This window comes from Barbus barbus (assembly GCF_936440315.1).
Source record: "Barbus barbus genome assembly, chromosome: 47".
Lineage (NCBI taxonomy): Eukaryota > Metazoa > Chordata > Actinopteri > Cypriniformes > Cyprinidae > Barbus > Barbus barbus.
This window is the reverse complement of record NC_136725.1, coordinates 1,418,520-1,443,145: the sequence shown is the minus strand read 5'-3', so window position 1 is coordinate 1,443,145 and position 24,626 is coordinate 1,418,520. Positions and strand designations below refer to the sequence as shown.

Here is a 24,626-nt window from a genome sequence, read left to right as displayed (position 1 = left end):
AATGTGCAATACCTACAATAAATTTTTCTGCAAGTCGATGTTTTTAAAATTCTTAAAAACACGTTCATGTTTATGGAATGATGTGACGTCACCATCGTCTACAAATTACACAATACTTTTATGACAAGTCGCCAAAGACTCTTTTGAGCTGAAAAGCGCTGCTTGCTTTTATTTAAAATGTTTCAGAGCATGTTGATATGATACATGTATTATTTATATCTTTCATAAACAATTTGTGCCTCAGGTGTAATTTGTTTGCTATTACTGTGCTATTTTTTTTGTTAATTACTGTGGTTACTTCAGTGACACATGATTAAGTTAAATAGCTTTTAAAAGGCTTGATGGAGTGTTCCTGAACACACTGGAAAATCTGAACTTAACCCTAATGAACATACTACAACTCTTTGTTGTGCAGTCATTTTCTTTATATGGTCAATTTCTACTACTTCCACCACCAAACGGTTTTTTTTTTTTTTTTTTTTTTCAACACTGAGTGGTTGTAGTATGTTCCTTCTGGACATGGCTTACTACGGTTGAAATTTTGCCAATATCCCCCTTTAGAAAAGTGCAGTATACAATTATTTTTGAAGAGCAATAACTCTAAAAACCCAAAAGTGTTTTTCATGTTTCAAAGGTTGTACTATGTTCCTTGTGGACAGATTGACTTACTAAAGCTGAGATTTTATCAACTCCTTTGTTACTTTACAAGCACTTTTGGTTATTTGCAGTTATTGATGTTCAAAATTATTATATACTCTAATTTTATAAAGGGGCCACATGGAACATGGGAAAACTTTGGTGAAATACAGTACTGTATTTATTCAACTATTTGAGCACTGTATGCACAGTAAGGGAAAACAGGAAATGTTACATGTTCTCTGAATCATGCATAAACATCTTGCATTTTTAATGAACTCCAGTCACTAGTTTTGAAAACTAACTGTAGAATAGTGCAGAGTGGATCTCTGTGTGTTGTGGACAGCAGACAGATGAAATGGGCCGGGTGTGTCTTTATGTAAACAGGTTTCTCATCTCCAAACTCATCTGAAGTGAAACTAGTATGCTCAGATGTATATGCTAGTATGCAGGGCTCAGTAAAAGTGACAGTCCCCAAACCATTGTAGTGTGTCTTTTGCATGGTGCTTTTGAACTTGCCGCCCCTAACGACTGAAAGATTTTACTAAATATTTGTTAATTAATAATGTTTTCAACTCAAAAGTAAATATGCACATAATGTAGTTATTTTCATATGTTTTACTATTATTTATTGTAAATAATTTAATGAAAAAATCAAACTTACTAATGGCTTTCCCAATCTATTTTGCGTAAGAAGTTGTTTTTTGGCGGATAATAGCCTATGTTGCCTGTTGCATGCAGTTGCATGACATGAATGGATATTTAGCGGGTTTTTTTACAACATACAACAACTGCAGAGGAATCTGAACCTAACCAAAATAAAGACAGATGAAGCTAGATGCCTGACTCCAGACTCCAGGTGCCCGAGGACAGCCTCATAAAGGGGATGAGCTCCGTTAGTAGCTCAGTGTTTTACATTTATGTCAGGAAAATGACCATTTACATCCAAATGTAATTTAATGCACACAGAACAAAATCTAGAAATATATTTCGGAATATAAACTGCTTAATTGACCATTTTCAGTAAGATTTAACGTTACTAAATGTGTTTGTGTGCCTGCGTGTTTAACTTGAATAATGTCCAACAGATATCTGTTTTAAAGCAGTGGGCGATTCACTCGTTGATTTGCTTAAAATCTACTTTGCGATTCTGTTGGCAAACGTTTATGGTGCGTTCTATTCAACGTGTTTATTGCTAGCGCAGGCTTTACTCGTACACGGCGGTAAAGTTAGTTTTACGTTTGACATTCATTAGACATTCGGTTTCATTTCAGTTAAACTCTTAACGCCTGTTATGTTTCAAGCCATAACTAACTCAGATAGACATAAATATTTGTCCTTTACGTTGCACAAGGCTTAATTTTTAGAAAAAAAATTAACCATATAAATTAATTAAACAATTTAACTACATTACATTATACCGTAAAACCAATACTAAAATGTTCTGAAAAACATCCCTGTTATTGCACAAGGCTCTGTTTTTGGAATTAGCATGTTATGCATTTTATAATAATTTTACAACTTTTAATGTATGCAATAATACAAATGCATTAAACAACAATACCATCTGATTTGAAGGTATCTTACCAACTGTTAAAAATATCGAAATATTATTCCCTATAATGCACAAGGCTTGGTTTTTCAGATTATGGCTTTATTGTTTTTATATACAGTATAGAATCCATATTTCTCATGTTTTATGTTCTGTACCTACTCAAATGAATTAAACTCTGACACCGTTGGAGATAAAGATATCAAACCAACTGTAAATCTCTGTAAACCAACTGTAAAAATATTATTAATCTCATACGTCCTGACCCTTGATTTATTTTATGTACAGAACTGCTATAAATCCATTACACTTATACACTGTTTGAGCTGAAGAAATTAAGACAACTGTATATTTCTGGGAATACAACTTTTTTAAATAATAATTTACTATAGGAACAGTATTTAAAAGGTCCAAGAAAAAAAAAAAAAAAAACACTTCCGAAACCGTTTTAAAACCACACAAGTCTCATTCTGCAATTTTGCTAGAGTTAAAAATATTTGTGTTGAATGGTTTAGGCTACAGGGTTTGAAAAATGTACATGAAGAGTTCCAAACGCATCATTTCCAAAACAAGCATAGTGCAATATAGAGTTAAATATTCAGGGCAATTGCATAATATTCAAAATTAGCTTTATTTTTAAATATTGTAAAGGCAATAAAATGCAATGTAAATCAACAGTAAAAACAAAAAAGCACTGTAAAACACACACACACACACACACACATATACATATAATATGAATAGTTATTGTAAGTAATATTATTTAGAGAATCAAAAACCCAGTGAACTTTATAGTCTGCTGTGTTTACAAAGATAGGAAAAAGATTTTGCTGACAAGGTGTTATAGTGCAGGAAAACTAAATAGGTACCAACACATTGTAAATGAAATTAAATAAAACAATAAAACCAAAGTATGGAAGTTATTTAAAGTAGACAATGGGCATAATTACAATAATATGGATTTTGCAAAATTCCGTAGTTTTTACAAAATAATTCTGACAGCTGTGGTTGTCAGAATTATTTTGTAAAAAATACAGAAAAACTGTAAACACATTTACAGAACAAAACTGTACAATTTACAGTATTAAAGTGTAATTTACAAACAGGGACGGACATTTGAATGTAAACCACTAAATTCTCAAATGTAAATATTACTAATACAACCCAACAAAATCTTGAACCTTTTGTAAATGGTCTCTCAAACATTTGGATCCAATCCTCCATGTACGTCAACATTACTCGATCTCATTTCATATTACCATATAAATATGTTTTGCTAATAAAGTCAAATAAGTTTACTCAATTATTCAATTATTTACAAAATTATTCACATATGTTATCCAGTAAATGCAGCTGTTATATTCATAGAGTTTGTGATAAAAGTACCTTTTGCAACGTATTACTTGAAGATATTGAACATTTATTTTTCTTTTGCCCATTTCCTATTTCATTTTGTGTTTACTTTAAAATACACATGCCACATATAAACATTAAACATAAAGAAAGCCCTTAATTTAGAACATCATGATATTCTATTTTGTTTTCAAAACCATATTTCTCAGATTTTCTTCTTATTAATGTAATGTTATTTTTTTTCTAGAAACGTTAGGTTTAGTTAAATAAAAAAATATATATATTATACTATATATTACCTTTTGTAACACTGAATTCAAAATATATTTTTAATCTCTTTCTAATATGAAATCAGAAAATAAGAATCTTATAAAAACAAAAATTGTAAAGCTTTTTTTATAATCTGATAAATTGGTGTATAATAAGGAATAATAATTAGCATAATTTACAGATGTGCTGATACCTTTATCTCCATTAAGTGGGTACAGAATATAAAACATGAAAAATAAAATGTTAGTACTGTATATAGAAATAATAAATAATTACTTTAAAAATAATGCACAAGGCTTTTTCTTTTTTCACAGTTGGTTTGATATCTTTATGTCAAATGGTGTCAGAGTTTAATGAATTTAAGATGGTACAGATGTATAAAACATGAAAAACATGGATCCAGTACCATATATAAAAACAATAAAGCCATAATCTGAAAAAACAAGCCTTGTGCATTATAGGGAATAATATTCTGAATATTTTACAGTAGTTTTGATATCTTTATCTCCAACGGTGTCAGAGTTTAATTCATTTGAGTAGGTACAGTACATAAAACATGAAAAATATGGATTCTATACTGTATATAAAACCAATAAAGACATAATCATAAAAAATAAGCCTTGTGCATTATAGGGAATAATATTTCGATATTTTTAACAGTTGGTAAGATACCTTCAAATCAGATGGTATTGTTGTTTAATGCATTTGTATTATTGCATACATTAAAAGTTGTAAAATTATTATAAAATGCATAACATGCTAATTCCAAAAACAGAGCCTTGTGCAATAACAGGGATGTTTTTCAGAACATTTTAGTATTGGTTTTACGGTATAATGTAATGTAGTTAAATTGTTTAATTAATTTATATGGTTAATTTTTCATAATTTTTTTTCTAAAAATTAAGCCTTGTGCAACGTAAAGGACAAATATTTATGTCTATCTGAGTTAGTTACGGCTTGAAACATAACAGGCGTTAAGAGTTTAACTGAAATGAAACCGAATGTCTAATGAATGTCAAACGTAAAACTAACTTTACCGCCGTCACACGTACCTCACACTGCTGCTCTAATCATAGTAAAACTGCTGTTAAGATTTTAGCATCCACTGTTGGAAAGATATTGGAAAAAGAAAGTCCGAATGTGAGAATATGAAACTAACTTTACCGCAGTCTGTGGACTGATCCGATGTAGGTTTGATATGTTTTCGTGTGTATATATAATTATACAATGAGCTTTCCAATGTGTCTGTATTTTTATTTTTTCAGTTCAGTCAGTACCTGTGAATTGAGCTCATGAACTCTGTAGTGTGTGTGCTAGCAGTATTATTACCACGCGCCAGTACTGACTGAAACCAATCGAATCTTTATAATGATTCAATGAAGCGAATCGCTCAAAGGAACCGATTCTTTAAAATGACTCGGACTTTTGAAAGTCGAAAGGTGATTGCTCAGAGCAGGTAAAGCCAGGAGTGGAAAAACAAACAAACAAACAAAAAAACAATCCTTTGGTTTTGTTTGTAACTATTGTTGTTATTGTTGGAGAGGAAATATACAAACTGCATAACTTGGTCAATTTTGAATTCTTGTTTAATAGACTGCAACGTCACAGCTGTGCAGATGTTCAGAATTCAGAGCAACTGCTGCTTTTGTGATATTTCAGCTATTCTTCATTGTATTCACATGTATTCTGGTTTTATTAACATCAGTTAGGCTTGGACTTTTATTTTTAAGACACTCATGAAATGAAAGCATTCGTTTCACTGAGATATATAATGAACATGAATATCTGGCATCTCTCTCTAAATGATTGTGTGGGTTTAAATGAAAATGGAATGGAACTGAAAATGATGTATAATTCAATATCAATTTTATTACGAAGTGCTAGCAAGCATACAGTCAGTGTTACAGTTACAGACAGTCTGGTCCTGATATGGCTTTGACCCTCGGTGTCATACACACCGCTGCTGGAATAAGCTCACAGAGATACAGAAGAGATACTGTGTTACTGCATGTGTTCTCATTCAGTCTTACGGTGTGTGCTTAAATCAGCGGTTTCTCACACCAGACAGAACAATCATTGTGAAAACCTGAATTCATGTAAACAAAATTGCCATTTATTACATAATTAAGTAAAAAAAAAAAAACTGATTAACAACATTGCATACATTTTTCACTTCAGTAAGTGATGAAAGAGTAACGTTTCAAATACAATTCACAGTGAATCTCAAATGTTTCAAGTTCTCTGATAAAAAAGGGTAAAGTAAGCAAGTGTTCGCTTTCAATGTTGTTCAGAACTAAAGCAAAGAATGCAGTTTGAGTCAGACTTCAGTGTATTTGAAATATTCAAAGTGCGTGTGTAAATGCATTACACAGTTATAATATTACACTTCAACATACACAAAAGATGGACGGTTTTATGACACATCGATTCAAATACATATGCGCAGGCAGGTGACGTTCATGAATCAGCAGGAAGACCTTACATGATTACTGAGTTTGACAATTGAAATATCCCAGGGATTGAGTTGCGTTAAAGCACTGATGCGTATGTATGACACACACTAAAGCCAAATGTGAAAGAACAACAGCAGGTGCCTGTGTTGAGCACAATCTTTCCAAATCTAAGAGTGTTTCCTTCATAGAGCACAAGCATTCATTACTAGACTGTACTCCCAGACGGCTGTGACCGCTCGCTCATCTCATATCAGCATTATATGCACTAATTCTATATTCACTAAATGACACGGTCTACAGCTCGTGATCAATAATTCACAGTGGACTCTGATCAGATATACAGCGCCATCGTCTGCTGCTAAATCACTTCTCTAAGGTCCGGTGGGGTTTTAAAGGGCTAGAGTTTCCTCTGACCGCTCACTATGCTGTCATAGACGGAGCTGGTCAGGGGATGGTAGCTCTTCTCGCTGCAGTCCATGAAGAAGAGCGGATCGCTGATGCAGCGGGGATCGAAGCCGCTCTCCACCAGAGCAAACTTCTGCTGCTTGAAGGTGCTGGTCATCTCCAGAGACTCCTGCGGACACAGAGCACAAGACAAGCCTCAGTCCTCGCATGAGCACAACCAGACCGATCTGGGCACAGTCTCCCGATCCGGAAGCCATGTTACGCAGTGTACAGTCCAATCGTGAGGTGGATGGTTTAACAGCATGTTCCCATTTACAGTACAGTTTATTTCAGACACAAATCTTATCTTAACACGTGTAAACTTCCCTGAAAAGGGGCATGTTGTCAGACTATATGGGGCAGTCGTTATGGTCGAAATGAACAAAATTTAAACAACAAGAGTGAATTCGTAAGCTTCCAAACGGTTTGCCTTCCTCATGATTTATGTCACTAAGCTTCAGTGTTGGATTGGATGTTTTGGGACTGCACAAACATACAGAGTTTCCCGCTCAAGATGAGCATGTGAAGCTGCATGTGAAAACTGCCCGGACAAAACAAGCTGTCTCAGGATGAGAGTATAAGGTGAGGACTGATGGGACATTATTCTGCTATACTTCACAGACGAAGAGTGGAGGGAGAATTTGAGGATAACATCACAGTCATTTATGACTTCATTCCATAAAATCAGCAGCTCGTTCCACACCTCATGCGTCATTATGACATTTCTACAGTTTCAGTCCAATTTCTGGGTGACCTGTTCCTTTAAGTGACTCTGTTCCTCGGGTCTTTGCTCAGTGTTGAACATACCATGACCAGTCTTGATCATTCTTGTGTCTGCTCTGTAACCAGTAGAGTTCTCTTGTTCTGTTACCTTGTGGATTCACATTTAGTAACTCTTGGTCACTCTGTGGTCAGTATTTGTTTTGTACCTGCAATCTAATGAAGAGAGGTCGAGCGTACGATGGCAGTTCCTTGAGGATGTGATTGAACAGTTTCTTCCCATCGAATGTGCACTCGGGCCTCACAACCACCGCAGCCATTCCGGCTCGACCCTCATGTCCTGTCAAACACAGGAAACACACACGCATTTAACTTCCTGTTTACTCTCTCATCAGCCAATCACACACACATTCATTTTAATTATCACTGACATTTCTTTGAAACACAAAAACTAAACAAACAAACAGATGTCATGCGTCAGACTCAGATAAGAACAGTCAAGTATACTGAACAGTGCTCAGTGAGTTTAAAACAATGATGTTTTACTTTAACATGTGGCTTACATAAATGACTTAATCCTAATCCAAGACACTCATAGACACATGAATGCAAATACAGGAGCTAATCAGAATGGACTTGTAATGCTGGCTGTCAGTATATATGTTTGTTTGTCCAAGTGATTCTATATTTGGCATATGTAAATATTGTCACCTATGTTTTTTACCTTTTTTTTTTTTACTTATATGTGACCCTGGAGCACAAAACCAGTCATAAGGGTAATTGTTTTTTGAAATTGAGATTTATACATCTTCTGAATAAATAATCTTTCCATTGATGTATGGTTTGTTAGGATAGGACAATATTTGTCTGAGATACAACTATTAGAAAATCTGGAATCTGAGGGAGCAAAAAAATCTAAATATTGAGAAAATCACCTTTAAAGTTGTTCAAATGAAGTTCTTAGCAATGCATATTACTAATCAAAAATGAAGTTTTGATATATTTACAGTAGGAAATTTACAAAATATCTTCCTGGAACATGATCTTTACTTAATATCCTAATGATTTTTGGCATAAAAGAGAAATGGTGATGTTTAAGCAGTACCTGGCACCTGGACTCCATACACACTGGCTTCCTGAACGAAATCCACCAGTCCCAGGATCTCCGTCACCTCAGTGGTCGCCACATTTTCACCCTTCCATCTGAAACAACAGAATCATAGTTCATCTTTAATAATGAGACTATGCTCATATTCACGCAGGCTTGATCTACCTGAACGTGTCTCCCACTCGGTCTCTGAAGCAGATGAAGTCGTCCTCATCCTCAGCCATCAGGTCTCCGGTGTTGAAGTAAGCGTCTCCTTTGACAAACACGTCTCTCAGGATCTTCTTCTCCGTCAGCTGTTTGCTGCCGGCGTAACCGAAGAACGGACTCTGACTGCAGATCTTAGACAGCAGCAGCCCCGTCTCCCCTGAGCATCAACACACAAACACCACATGACCATCTGCTGTCTGTTTACAGAACCCATTCCAGTGACGGTCAGTCGGTCAACATCATTAATAACTCCTGACAGGCTGATCAGACGTGAGAAATCAATAGAAACAACTACCACTTCCCTGTAAGGCAGGTGTTTCCAAAGTCTCAGAAATGTATATTGGAAACTTTTCATTGCACTAATGGTTATTAGTAGTGGAAACGGTCTGTGCTTAATGCCAGACTGGGGGACTGGTCAGACCCGGTCCAGAGCACTTCCATCCGGAGCCTGGACTCAAACCCAATGAACATCTCTAGAAAAACCTGAAATGACTGTTCACTGACAGTCCCCATCCAACCTGACAGCAGGGAAGAATCAAAGTAAATCCCAACCTGTGGTATAAGTGTATTCAAGTGTGCTATTAGTATACGTCTTATAAACTAAAAAACAGGAAAGCATGCGTTTAGTCTACTTTTTATGTACTTCTCAGAAATGGGCTTCATGTACTTCTCAGAAATATACTTAAAATGACATTTAAGTATACTTGACTTATATGGGGTTGATCATCCGGTTTGTTATTTTTCTCGGAAATTTAACAAACATCAACTTAATTATTCCACTATTGAGAAGGAGGCTCTATCACTTCTCCTTGCATTGCAGCATTTCGAAGTTTACGTTGGCTCTACTAATCTACCTATTGTTGTCTTTACTGATCATAATCCTCTCACCTTTTTGTCCCGTATGTATAATCAGAATCAACGGCTTATGCGGTGGGCTCTGGTGGTACAGAATTATGATTTGGAGATTAGGCACAAAAGAGGTCAGGAGAACGTGGTAGCAGATGCCCTGTCGCGCGTTTAGGAAAGGTTAAGAATGTAAACATATTTTGTATGCTTTTATAATATGTTTACTCTTAAGGGGAAGAGTGTTACGGCTGGTGCTGTTTTGTGGTGTTTGTTGTTTTTTCTCTTTTTGTTTCTCTGTTGTTTGTCTTTAATTTTACTTTTTTAGTGCTACGCCATTGGTCCTGCTCCCTGCCAATCATCGTTGGAGGAGATGATGTCATAATGATGTCCTAATTAGTGACCAGCTGGATCTATAAAAGGAAGACTCTGAGACAATGTGGCAGATGTCTTGCTTGTGTCTGTTGCTAGTGGTTTTACGATGGTGTTGTTTAGCTAATGCTAAATTTGTATACTGTGGGTTAAGCTATAGTTCCATATGTTTGCGTGTGCTTTTGTACATTAAGCTTCATCTGATCTTTATTTGTGTAAATTTCATTTGTATGTATATGAAGGGAGGAAAGGTAAGAATATCACGTGATCTACATTTTACATTCTGTAGCAAATGACTGTTAAATACACTAGGTAAGGGTGCCTCACTTGTTGTACTTTTTGTTTTTGCTAGTGAGAGTAGCTTAGTTTAGGGTATCTTTGGATACTGAAGATTTTCTTTTCTTTTTGTTTCTCTTTAGTTAAGTTTAGATTTGATAACTGATATTTCTCTTATTTGACTGCCGCCCAGTTCCCTTCTTTTCCCCTAATTATTTGGGCTGACTTCTTTCTTTAGTTTTTTTTAATGTAAATATTATATTGAATGGTTTAGGGACAAGGGTTTTCCCACTGTAAAAATTGTAAATAAACACTACTTTATTGCCTTTAGAGCTTTGGTTGTTATTGCTTACGCGGGTATCGGGTCGAGATCGGACCGCAGCAATTAATGTTATTTCCTATACCCCTTAAAATAGCTAGGGATCGTAACACTTAGAAAAAGTCTACATATATTTGAGCTATACCTGTGCTCCTAGAATCTGTGTTTTCATTGTTATACGGTAGGAGGCGCTAGTACACATCTTCTGTACAGAATTTCCCAAAAAAACACAAGTGAAGAAGAAATAGTGATGGGATTTATGGCTCTTTGAGGGGATCCGGATCTTGGCGATCCGTTCCTTTCGTTCAAAAGAACGGCTCTTTTTAAATATTTAAGTTAGTCAGTTTTAAGAAGCCAGCTTGGGGGCATCTCAGTTTATCCTGGAAATAATCACTGGGAGGAATGATGAGGTGAAATTTGTAGTCAAATAATTAAAACTCAGATATCACACACCAATATCTGAGTTTGAATTATTCTGAAACATTGATTACCTCATGTGACGGCAGCGTGCACAAGTCATGGCTCCGCTCCTACCCAATGACAGAGGCCCTAATTTTTTTCCACTGGAGTACTCACGTGAAGGATGCGTGCACAACTATCATCATGCTGTTAGGCAGTAGCACCCCTCCCCCTATAACTGTTCTGTCTCGCGGAGGAGCTCATTTGTGTGCATCTGTGTGAAACACGCATAGGAAAAAAAGAACGACAGAGAGAACGGCTCCCCCCCAGCCGCGACTCGGCTCCCATCGTTCATGTTTATGAGCCGTTCAAAAGAATCGGTTCGTTCGCGAACGTCACAACTCTAAGAAGAAACCGAAACAACAGATGCTTCCACATGTAATCTAACACCATCATCAGACATAAAACAGACTCAAAACGGTGTAACTTTCTGAATAAAATCTCACCAATGAAGAGGTAATGATGACTGTCAAGCTTTGGGGTGTTGATCGACTCCATCTACGTTTTGATTATCATTCTGAATCCAATTCATAGTCATTTTTTCAGCTTTTTGTTCAAAATGATGTTTATTTGTTTATTTATGAAACCACATTCAAGTGTTTAAAAAATCTAGAATCAAATGTTTTTGTTTACAAGCAGATACCCTGTTCTTTCTTTGGATGTTTTGTATGTTCAGATATTCATATAACAAAATATATACAAATTAATAACTAAATAGGGACATAGCAGTATGATTAAAGTATGATGTAAACTTCACTTAAAGAAAACTTACGAGTATACTTGCAGTATAAAACTATGAAACTAGTAGTTTACTGAGACTATACTTCAAAGTGTACTAAAAATGTTACTACAAGTATTGAATTAGTAAACTATCAGTATACCTATAAGTTCACTTTTAGTATAGTTGCAGTACAAGCTAAAAACATTGATGTAAACTAGTTGTGTACTCAAAGTTTACTACAGTTATACTTAAAGTATACTTAAAAGTATATTTTGTATACTAGAAAGTGGGCCAATTTAGTCCCAAGGAGTATTGAAATAGCACACTTACAAGTATACTACTAGTACACTGGTATTAGTATACTTACTACATAAAGTATACTTAAAAATTTACTTGAACTTTACTTAATAAAAATAAACTTTGAAGTATGCTAGTTTTTGGTAAGGGCATAACCAAATGACTGTCATCTGGAAAGCTGCTTCAGCTAAGTGCTTGGTTAGGGGTCCGAGTACTTGCATTACTGCAGGAGTGTCCAATCCTACTCCTTTCCTGCAGAGTTTAGCGCCAGCACAGTATCCTGAACACCTTGGTTAGTTGCTTTAAGTGTGCTTAACCTGGATTGAGGCTAACCTCTGCGGGAAGGTGGCTCTTGAGAAACCAGATCGGACACCCTCAGTAAAGGTGTGGTCACAATCATCATTGTTCTGCTCATTTTCATGGGAGAAATCCATTTGCATGTAAATCTGCCTCAGTGACCAACAGAGAGCTGCTTGGTTTTTCTGTTTAAGCTCCGCATCTCTACCTTTATTTACCTGGACCCCCACATGAACTCCTGCAGGAGCTAAGAGTCAGCTAAGGTGGACTGCCATCGGAACAGAGGGCGTAACAAGCATAGATACCGTTTCAGATGTTCTCACCTCTCTGAACATGCTGGCAGAATCCACTGCGGTCTCTCACAGGCTCATCTCTGACCAGGTCATACTTCACCAGATCATACTTAAAAATCAGCTGCAAAAACAAACAAAAGCTCAGTACTTCAGACAGCACGGTTCAGCAGATCCTGTGGACAAATACTAGCTGGATGATTTCATCATTCAAACAGATGAACTCATCCTTCAGCATGAACCATATATGAACTATAAACATCTAACTTATGTCAAACGCAGAAGTAAACGAGAGCACATCTCATATCCTCAGAAACGACAATTCATTTATTGGTAACATAATTTATATGCATATGCATAATGTATAATTAATTCTAAAATGAAGATGATGGTAACCCACTAGTAATGACTCAAGATCTATCTAATTCTTTTAAAGGAACTACTAACTACTTGGATCAGTATTCTAAAGTGAAAAGCATCATAACTCCCCAATACTGACTGACATGATTTAAAGCATTTGAGATATATGTGAGGTTTTGAATAGTAATGACTCAAGTGTTACTACATCCTTCTGAAGAAATTACTAATTATTTGGATCAGTATTCTAAAATGAAGATCACGGTAACCCACTAGTGTTACCAAATCTAGCAAACTGAATTACTAACAAAGACCTTAAACGTTTACAATGACTTCAGTAATTACTAGGGAGTTATCAGGATCTTCACTTTAGAATACTGATCCAAATAATTAGTCATTCCTTCTGAAGAATTTGGTAATACTTGAGTCATTACTAGTGGGTTACCATGACTGTTACTTTAGAATTCATTATTCATTATGTATTATTCATTAATTATGAACCTGTATACAGTAGTTATTAGTAGTTCTTAGGGAGGTATGAAAAAATAATAGTTACTGATTAGCTAATCGTGAACTACCACATTCGACTAAGCTCTATTACTTACTAATTCATTAATCAGAGTTTCTATCTATCTATCTATCTATCTATCTATCTATCTATCTATCTATCATTTTTTTAACACAGCAACTGTTGAACATATGAATACTGCAGCATCTCAGACCGTGGACCATGGTTCCAGCAGCCAGAGGGCGCTCTCACCTGAACACTAACTTTTTGCAACTTTTAAAAAGTGACTCAAACCATTAAAAGGCATGCATTTTCCCTCTAAATTACACAAAAAGAGGAAACCGTTGATCAGCTAGCAAAGCAGCACATCAGGAGAGCGATGTCTAGCAGTATACGCATGAATGAAGGATGCATTTAGCGCATTATTGTGTATTGCTGTACAGCCAAAGGACTTTACTGAAGGCTGCTTTGTTTATGACACTGTGTCTAAGATCCAAGTTAAGACAATAACCCTGTAAACAGTGATTCTGCTTCAGCTTGGCGATCTGACTCTAATGCATCACAGAATGCTGTGCCTGGCCTGAATCTCAACTTCAAGTGACCGTTGCTCATTAGAGTGATTTACTGGCAGGAATCCAACATCAACTGATGACTCTACAAGCTAAAAACAACCATATTAGTCAGAATCACTGATGCCTCGTGCTGTTTGTTTGACACGTGAGACTTGCACTGCATAGAGAGGGACACTTCGTATACCAGGGGTTCTCAAAGTCTACATTCAAAGGTCCAAATCTGAATTTTCATCAGTGTCAAAGGTCCGGAACAATTGGTTATTACAAAACGTGTTTTTAATAAACATACATAACATATAACAAATAAACACTCATTTAAAAAAAAAAAAAAAGGTTCCCTTTGCATTCAAAATACTTTAATAACAAGTGCAAATAGTGGCAAAACAATTAATTTAAGTGTCAGCAGTAGAAGTCGACCTATAATGTTTTTTCTCTGGCCAATGCCGATATTTAGAAATCAGGGCAGCCTATGGCCGATATATGATGCTGATTTTTGGGCCGATTTTCTCTTTTTTTCCCTTTATATCAAAAGAGAGTTTGCGTAAATGGTTATTGCAGGGCACAAGATAGTAATATTAGTAGTAGTAGCCTAATTCATAGTAATAATACATGGCTCAAAACTTAAGCACCTTCTCAAAACAGTTCTGAAGCATGCTTTTTTGTTTCTGTTTGCTGACAGACACCAGTGTTTCCCGCAGACTAGCGAATGCAAGTTGATTCTCTGCCAGCAGGAGGCGCTGTTGGAGCGTGATATATAGCTGTTTCCCCGGTAACGACTGTAATCAAATAAGCGCTACTTTATCAGCCATTACAGGAAAGACCAAATGAAAATTGACAAAGCTTTTCTGAAGAAAACGGACGGTTCTTTTAAAAGATACATTCATATAAAAACACCCGCGCAGCATTTTATTTTTGAAACGCGCAGTGCTCAGTTTATTCAACGAAGTATAAGCCTTTTGGAAAATCTATTTGTAGCGGTCAGTTTTGATATTGTGACAAGCCGCCACAAATAAATGTATACACTGGGCACTGCTATAAGACAAATTGCCATAATATAAGTGATAGCAAAACAAAACAAAAAAATAAAAATATTAGCGGTGAAATGTCGCCCGATTACGTCAAACGTCATACGCTCACTGGATGTCATGATGACAACAAATGTCATGAAGGAAAAGTTTCAATATCTCGCCTGCAATTTCGGACCTTCTCCAAAAGACATAAAAAATAAGAATAAATAAACAAATTTTTTACAAGTTTAACGTGCGTTTATCAAAGTAGGAAATATAATTAGTGTTCTTGAAATATGAAATAGAAGCGGGTCAATGCTGAAAGGACATTAGTAGTACAGTACATCGAGCAGTTAAAACAATGTGACCAAAACACACAAGTCTGACCCAAATGTTTAATGTTACCATCTATTTGCATTAGTTTATATCCTGCTGGTTACATTTATGCATTTGTTATCCAGCAAAGTTGGCAACTTATGAATTTTGTTGCTAGATTTAGCAACTTTTCAGACCACCCATGCAACTTCAACGTTTTTCAAAACACACCTTGCAACAAATTTCGCGATTTTTTAAATTTGGCAATTTTTTGCAACTTCGCAAGTGACTCAAACCATAAAAAGGCATGCATTTTCCCTCTAAATATCTATCACACAAATGTGTTGTGATTATATTATTTTTTCAAACTATGCCATGTTTGCCATTTAAATAGGATTAATGGAAATCCTGACTATATAGTCCCACAATTTACATCCAGAGTTTGGTGAGCTCTCTGCAGTAATATCAATATCATTTTGACTCTAAGCTCAGGTTATCACCCTCAGGCTGGTCAAGGTGAAAGACTGAATCAGGAAATTGGACGTTTTCTTTGCTCTTACTGTAGAAGTCTTCCCCCTCTGCCTCATTTGACACTGAAAAGTACTGCATCACACTTCCTATTAAAACTCACAGTAACTGCAGATACACGAATCAGTGCACAACATCACTACTTCATCAACAGAACAGCATGCTCAATTTGTGAGATAAAATCATAAAAAAAACCTCATCGAGTACCGAATGTTACAAGGATATTATTTGACAATAATATTTTGGATTTTGCATGTGCTCAAATGACTACTGTGTTTCAGCAGGATTTGTAATTTGAAGCATCCAAGAAGAGCGCGGTGAGGATTAGATTTCAATGCTCTTATTAGCCTCTGTCCGCTCACACTGATCATGTATTACAGGAAACACTCAGACTCCGTGATTGACCATATGTCAAGAGAACCTGTCTTTTTATATAGAGCCTCGCAGACAGGGAGCATCGCTCTGTAAAGGGGGTCATTACTACCATTACCTTTAGGGCACAAATGGTCTTTTTTAAACAATTAAGGTGCAATGCTTGTTATCTATTATCTACTACAGTTTTCTATGATTTGATAAGAACTATTTATCTAGTTCCAGCCCTGCAATCCGTGTTTAACAATCCAACAGCACTAGGACTCGATTTAGAAAAAAGAACTAAACAAGAAAACCTTAAATACACAACATAGACGTATTTCTGCTCTGGTACTCGCGGTCATTGGCCTTCTTCCTCTGACATCAAAGCAAAGAGATGCAAGTAATGAACTCTGACGCAATCACAGGTTTGCTTGGTTGTTTGTCGGATGTCTGACACTGAGATGTACCCTTATATTCTAGTTCAAATATTTACTAAGACTTGCTGAACATGTAAACCCTTTAAACTTGACAACCGGTCCTAACTCCAGGCTGTATTGCTGCTGAGTTGAACTAACCTTGTAGAAGAAATTGGAGCGTCCGACAGCTCCGATCTTGCCGATGTGATTCATGAAGCACAAGTTTCCTTCAGTGGAGCCGTAGATCTCACACATGCGGATGTCCCCAAAGCGCCGGAGGAAGTCTCTCCATACGTCCTGTCGGAGGCCGTTCCCAACCCCCATGCGCACCCGGTGATCCTTCTCATTCTCTGCCTAATAGACACACACACACACACACACACACATCACTCAACAGGAGCCCGGAAACTGTCATGATGTTTGATCTGTCATCTCAAAGCCATGCTAAAGGTCTGGGTAGATTAGATGGTAAGCAAACAAGTCAAGTCAAGTCGTGACGTATTGTCAAGTATGGTGACCCATACTCGAAATTGGTGCTCTGCGTTTAACCCATCCAAGTGCACACACACAGCAGTGAGTAGTGAACAAATGCACACACACACACACACACACACACACACACACACCCGGAGCAGTGGGCATTTATGCTGCAGCGCCCGGGGAGCAGTTGGGGTTCGGTGTCTTGCTCAAGGGCACCTCAGTCGTGGTATTGAGGGTGGAGAGAGCGCTGGACATTCACTCCCCCCACCTACAATCCCTGCCGGCCGGGGACTCGAACCCGCAACCTTTCGATTACGAGTCCGACTCTCTAACCATTAGGCCACGACTTCCCCCAATCAGTTCTCATAATAAAAAATGTTGGGCAGGAATAAAGATCTGAGTGAAGGGCCACATTGTTTTGGCTTTGAAAGGGCAAGGGCCTTTTTGTTAATAGGACCAAAAGCCTCCACATGTAATAACCTAGAACACTATCTAACACTTGATGGCTGCTCTGTCAATTCTTCTTCATCAGTTAGGAACCTAGGTGTGCTGTTTGATAGCAATCTTTCCTTCGAAAGACATGTTTCTAGCATCTGTAAAACTGCGTTTTTCCATCTCAAAATATATTTAAATTACGACCTATGCTCTCAACATCAATGCAGAAATACTAATTCATGCGTTCGTGACCTGAAGGTTAGATTATTGTAATGCTTTATTGGGTGGTTGCTCAATAAAGCATTACAATATTATATGAATAACGGTGACTTGACTTGAGCCGGTGGAGGGAGTGTGATGCTGTGTATGCTGAAGAACATAATGAAGACTTCAAGGTTTTACCCTGGCCTCCAAACTCCCCAGATCTCAATCCAGTGGAGGATCTGTGGGACGTCCTGGAACAACAAGTTCCATCCATAGTGGCTCCAAGTTGGTGTATAATTCTGGGTTTCAGTTTAGTGTGTAATTCATGAAAAAAAAAAGATTTTTACATTTTCAGAAAAAATTTGAGTGGGCTTTGTCCTGTCACAATGCTAGGATGATCTGGTGGCGGTTACATGGTTTCTTACGTCTAAAGAGCCCATCCTCTGGCTCGTGTCTCTCCTTCAGTGTATGTGCTGCATTTCTCAGTAAGACAGTGTGTGTGGGTGAACAATGCGAGCCAGTCAGACCAGCAGAACCGCTCCATTCACAACAGTTTGTGTGTGTTGTCAGTTAAAGCTCATCACTGCACTGACAAACACAACGTTTCCTGCACTCTGTTGAAACATGTCCCATTCTGACCACAGTTTAAGCGCAGAGATTCATATGTGTGTGCTCCTGCTGCAGAATGTGCTTTATGTGCTTATGTTCTCATCACTGTAAGGGTTAGTGTGTTGCTCAACTTGTACACTGGCGTGTGTGTCGTGAGCACGTTGATGAATTCGGTGTGACCATCCAGGCCGCATCAGAGGATAGGCACAAAGACATCTTTGATAAACTCTGGGACACGCTGCTGTCCTGACGCACATGAACCGTGAATGAGAAACAGTAACAAAAGAGCTGTCTGTCAGTTAGCCATGAAAACACAAACCAAAAAGTTCATTTTCATAGATTGACAGAGGACATGGATTCTTTGTCTGCATGACCAGAAACACTCTGCAGCAAGCTTCAGCGCACGCATCCACCCGGAGTCCTGGATCGTTTGGTAAAGTAATGAGGCATGATGCATAATTAAGACATTATTGTGGAGTTAACAGGACCGTGGCTGGTCAAAGCATTTATGACTTCAAAATGAAGGCCCTTCAGGTATTCTGTCATGACTTACTCATCTATCAAACTTATATCAAACTTGCATGACTCTTCAGTGAAACACAAAATTACAATTTCAGCAGGACTGAGAAAATGCCATGCTTTAGTACCAGTAGGGCTGGGCGATAATTCAATAACCATAATTATCGCAATCTAATTTTCCTTGATAAAAAGATATGAAGAATTCAATAAATGTTCGATATAATGTTTATGCGGCAAAAGTGGAATGAAACAGCGCGCCTCATTTGAACCACGACACCCGGACTGTTTATGCGCTCGGATCACAGTTCAAACTGCCGCGCGGCCGAGCTCACTAGAGCAGATGTGTGAGCACTAAACAGCGCTGTGAGATCCAGTGTGAAGCGCATGCATTCAGTGATGAACACAAATGACTCATGATTTAAACTAGAGCCAAACAGCAGAAACACTGTGTGCAACGAGACAGTCAGAAGGCTTTCAATCTACACATCGCCATCATTTACCATGCATTTACTGTAGTAACACTCAGAACACATGGTATTGTGGCAGAAATGTGGGATATTCACATTGAATTTTATTACAGGAGTAATGGTATATAATTATAGTATGTATTTGTGATTAAGCTATAGCATGTGTGCATTTATACTGAATGTTTTTAGACTACTGTTTTTCATATCGATATCGACAGATATAAAAAAAATATTGTGATAATTCTTTTGGCCATATCACCCAGCGCCAAGTACTAGTAAATGAGTACGGTCTGTATTTAGAATTGCATTTTAATAATTAAATATTGAAAAGTATACTACTTTTGGAAAAAAAAGTGAAAGTGACGTGACATATGGCCAAGTATGGTGACCCATACTCACAATTTGTGCTCTGCATTTAACCCATCCAGCGTGTACACACACACAGCAGTGAACACACACACACACACACACACAGCAGTGAATACACACACACACACCCGGAGCAGTGGGCAGCATTTATGCTGCGGCGCCCGGGGAGCAGTTGGGGGTTCGGTGTCTTGCTCAAGGGCACCTCAGTCGTGGTATTGATGGTGGAGAGAGAGCGCTGGACATTCACTCCCCCCACCTACAATCCCTGCCGGCCCGAGACTCGAACCCGCAACCTTTGGATTACGAGTCCGACTCTCTAACCATTAGGCCACGACTTCCCCATAGTTTGCTGTAATTATCTGTCAAAAATTGGCACTGTTTCCTGAGAATGACCCACATATATTCCCAGACAGACGTACGTGAAAAAAGCATGTAATTGAGGACAGCAGGCAGTACTGTACCGTGGGCTGATTGCACAGATATCGACACAGCTCCCCTATATACTGGAATATGGTGACGTTGTGTTTCCTGCAGTCATGCCAAAACTGAGAGGCTGAAAACTTCTTCTTTAGGACACAGGTTGCACCTACATGAGAATAGCACAGAGACAGACATGAAACTAACCATGTTACACAGAGAAGATCAAACATTGAGTCTGATATTGCTAATAAGGCCATTTTTGGTAATGCATATTATACAAGCATGTTCCATTGCTATAGTTCATTAACATAATCAATCAATTCTATTTGGTTTTGGTGAAAGAGCAGTAAATAAAATCAGGTTTGTTGACTGGAAAGAGTTCAGCAGACAGCTCTCGTACTAAAAGCATCATCTGTATGAAAGGCTGAATTGATTAATGAGTTAATTAATTTGGCCATTAAGTCACATACACTTTGTAATTTATCCAAAATCTTTGAAATGAAAATATTTCCATGATCATCTAAGGTAAAATGTAACCAAACAGAGTACACTGAATTTAAAAATCTCTGTATTAAGCAATAATGCACGTACAGTTGAACCGGATCAATGGGGTCTGTGTTTGGCTGTTCGCTTTTGTAAACACTTGGCAACTGCTCAATCAAAAGAAAAGTGGTCATGAGGGGAAAAACGTAAGGAAAGTGGTCTATAGGGCACAAATCTTTAAATCCAGCACTGTTGTAACATGTGCTGTCTTTACTTTGCAACAGAAACACACACTTTAAGGCTCAAATAACAGAGTTGTGCCAGAAGTATTTTTCCCATAAGGATTTAAACAAAAAGCACAATAAGCCATGAACCAAGCCAACCATCTACAATGAGAATATATGTATATATATATATATATATATATATATATATATATGACTTCATTTTATGGACAAAAACAGAGTTTTTCCAAATCTTCACTTGTGAAATTCATACGTTTGGAACAACATGAGACAGAATGTTCATTTTTGGATGACATTTGAAGTATTCTTTCACCCAATCTGAATATATATATATATATTTGGATTAGATGAAATGCATTCTCATTAATTACTACCAAAAAAAAGATCAATATTACACATTGCTACATCAGTTACATCTGTAGTAATAATGCATCTGCTATCACCTATATGCTGTTCATTAAAAGGTTCAGTTAAGAGAATTACCCAGTTCAATGGTCCCTCCAATGCCCACGAGCGAGGCAGCACTATGATACAGAGGAAGCGGCGTGTAGATGACATCACTTCCTGTGGCACCGTAAGCCCAAAACCCACCTGCTGCCTTCAGGGCCTGCAGATGCGTGATGACTGCGGCTTTGGGCAGCCCTGCAACAATAACACACCAGAAAACACAGAGGGAATCAGCTTCCCGCAGGCAATAGATAAATAAGTCAGAATGCCTGAAATAGCATTAGACATCCCTCGCCCCATCCCATCTTAGCTTAGCTCTAAGCCTAATTAAACACAGCCCAACCAGCTCATCAAGCTCTTCAGGATTACTGAAGTTACAGCGCTCGACCCTCAACCCTCCCCCGCTGATCGAACTCTGAGCCTGTTCATCGAGGTCTGGACTGACGCACCGGTGGTTCCTGAGGTGAAGATGTAGAGAGTGGGGGTCCTGAGGCAGCGGATGGAGCGGCGCTCGGCTGGGACCGGCTCCGGAGAGGCCTGCTCAATCTTATCCAGCAGACTGTGGACCCCGGGTCGAAGGCTCTGTTGCGTCAGACTCCAAACCCCGATCCCGTCTTCCTGGAGACTCGGAAGAATGTCCTCTACAGCCTCCAGAAGATCTGCAACAACAGTTACTGTCACTGTTACAAATTACATGATACAATATCATATCTGTGTCCCTGGAGCACAAAAGCAGTCATGAGTAGCACAGGTATATTTGTAGCAATAACCAACAATACATTGTATGGATCAAAATTATCCATTTTATGCCAAAAATCATTAGGATATTAAGATCATGTTCCATGAAGATATTTTGTAAATTTTTTGTAAACACACAGCAGTGAACACACACAGCAGTGAACACACACACAAAGCAGTGAACACACACAGTAGTGAACACACACCCGGAGCAGTGGGCAGCCATTTATGCTGCGGCGCCCGGGGAGCAGTTGGGGGTTCGGTGTCTTGCTCAAGGGCACCTCAGTCGTGGTATTGATGGTGGAGAGAGCGCTGGACATTCACTCCCCCCACCTACAATCCCTGCCAGCCCGAGACTCGAACCCACAACCTTTGGATTACGAGTCCGACTCTCTAACCATTAGGCCACGACTTCCCATAAGCAGATGCAAAATAATGCGATCAGCAAACATGAATCATCATATAAATCAAAAGTGCCTAACGTTACAGAATGAAATGATGATGCAGGAAGTGTAATAGGACAAGCTCTGGATGTGCTGAAGGAAGCCATCGACTCATCTATGTTTTGATCATCGATCTGAATCTGATCCAGATATAGTCTTTGACAAAAACACCATTTCCTCCGTTTTTGTTAAAAATGTTGCTTCTTCATGAAACCTACCCATATTCAAGTGTGGATAAAAGCAATGCACAAAGTTACAATAGAACAGCTTTTTTAATTATTATATTTTTTTTTATTTAAAACAGAGGCTCTGTACTTTCTTTTTGACATAAAACATATTAAGATATCCATACAACAAAATATTCTGGGGCCTATTAAACTTTTGTGAAAATGATCAAAAATGCTGGCAGTGGCTGGCAATTTTTTATTTAAAACGCTGGCGGGAAAAGAGTTAAATATTATATTACAATATAATGAACACTCAATTTCATGTTATGTCATGAGTTAAAGAGCATTACACTGATATAACCACGGACAAACTTACTACTGTGGATGCAACAGACCTTCGCCAGGATAGACGCTAGATTGAATTTGACACTTACTTTACAGCTTTTTATGAAGCTTTTGTCTACTACAAGTTTTTCTAGGATGATGTTTCTTTAGCCAAACAGTCAGTATGTTGTTTAACAACAGAACAGTTCACTGAACACACATACGTTTATTCCTCACGCTCTCAAATACAGCGCTGACTTATGAAAGACAGTATGAACATCTCCAGCTAAGCCTTACTGATTTAACACTTACACTTTATTTGAACGTGTCCTCGTTACAGTATAATTATACATTTAAGTACTGAGTACATGGTTATGGTTAAGATCAGGATTGGGTTTAGGGTTACTTGCATGTAATTATGCATAATTAATTGTTATCGTAGTAGTAAGTGCATGTAAGGTGTAACGAGGACCCCTTAAAATAAAGTGTTACCTCTTTATCTACAGCTTACTTTGGCTTGCTTACTCAAACAGCCTGGCACCTGCAGACAGGTAAGCAGTGTAATGCCTCAGTGAATGAGGGTCAAAGGTCAATACTGATCTGTATATAACTGGTGTTATTTCCTGTCTGTCTGCTGAGGTCATGAGGTCATGAGAGCGGTTGTTTACAGACTGAAGCGGTATTGTGTACCTGCTCCCACCAGCAGCAGTCTGGCCCCGCAGCAGCTGAAGCAGTGCAGCAGGGATCTGGATCTGATGTTGGTGTTGAGGAACGCCACGGAGCAGCCCAGCTTGCAGAAGCCGAACCAGAGCGCGATGAAGTCGGGCTCGTTGCTCATGAGGAGCGCGACCGTGTCTCCGCTCTCCACCGCGCGCTGGAACACGCGCGCGACTTTGTTGCTGCGCTCCTCGAGCGCGCCGTAGCTGAGCGTCTGTCCCTCGCAGATCAGGAAGGGTTTGTCGGGAATCCGCTGGGCTTGTTGAACAAACCTGTCCACGACCGTCACGACCCGCGCGCTCCTCTTGTAGATCTCCAGGCGCGCGCCGTATCTCAGGACTCTCATCAGGAACAGCGCGTCTCTCCAGAAGTACGGGAAGCACCGTCGCTGCGCGAGATGCGCGGAGAGGAGCCCCGCCAGCAGCGCCGCCACCCACGACCACATCTCTGACCGATCGATCCGGTCACAGCCGTCTAAAGCGCTCTAACATGCTAACATCGCTGGCTGTTTCAGGGAAGTTATAAAACGACACTGTCATCCTCATTTATGCAACGCTCCGCGCGTCACGTGACTCTTGTTGTACAACCACCCTCGTCGGTGGGCGTGTCGCCAGGGCCACGCGCTCGGCCCTGTTTATCCGGTTTGCTGTCTGTCATAGGAGTTGCCATAGTAACAGGGCGTGGCGCATAGTTTAGTAGCACCACGCCCATCACAGAGCGCGAGACGCGCTTCATTCAGCAGATGAGGAGCGCGTGCGTTCAGTACAGTGTGAATGCATGCTCACATTCGCCTCTCATACACAGCAGGCGCAGCCAAAGGCATCAGTAGTGTTTATAGCAGCTGCAGGTCTACACATACACATACTTATATATATATAAGTATGT

At 38.5% G+C, this 24,626-nt stretch overlaps 1 protein-coding gene across 1 annotated transcript; it reads right to left on the bottom strand.

Moving 5' to 3' along the window:
* Positions 1–5,656: 5,656 nt before the first annotated feature.
* Positions 5,657–24,325, bottom strand: slc27a6 (solute carrier family 27 member 6). The gene is made up of 10 exons (XM_079410033.1): positions 23,715–24,325; positions 21,802–22,011; positions 21,389–21,547; positions 20,219–20,343; positions 16,834–17,028; positions 12,651–12,741; positions 8,702–8,900; positions 8,534–8,631; positions 7,638–7,768; positions 5,657–6,838 (listed from the first exon to the last, which is right to left on the bottom strand). The coding sequence occupies exons 1-10, from the start codon at positions 24,184–24,186 to the stop codon at positions 6,662–6,664; spliced, it is 1,857 nt and encodes a 618-aa protein (XP_079266159.1). The 5' UTR covers positions 24,187–24,325; the 3' UTR covers positions 5,657–6,661.
* Positions 24,326–24,626: the final 301 nt, after the last annotated feature.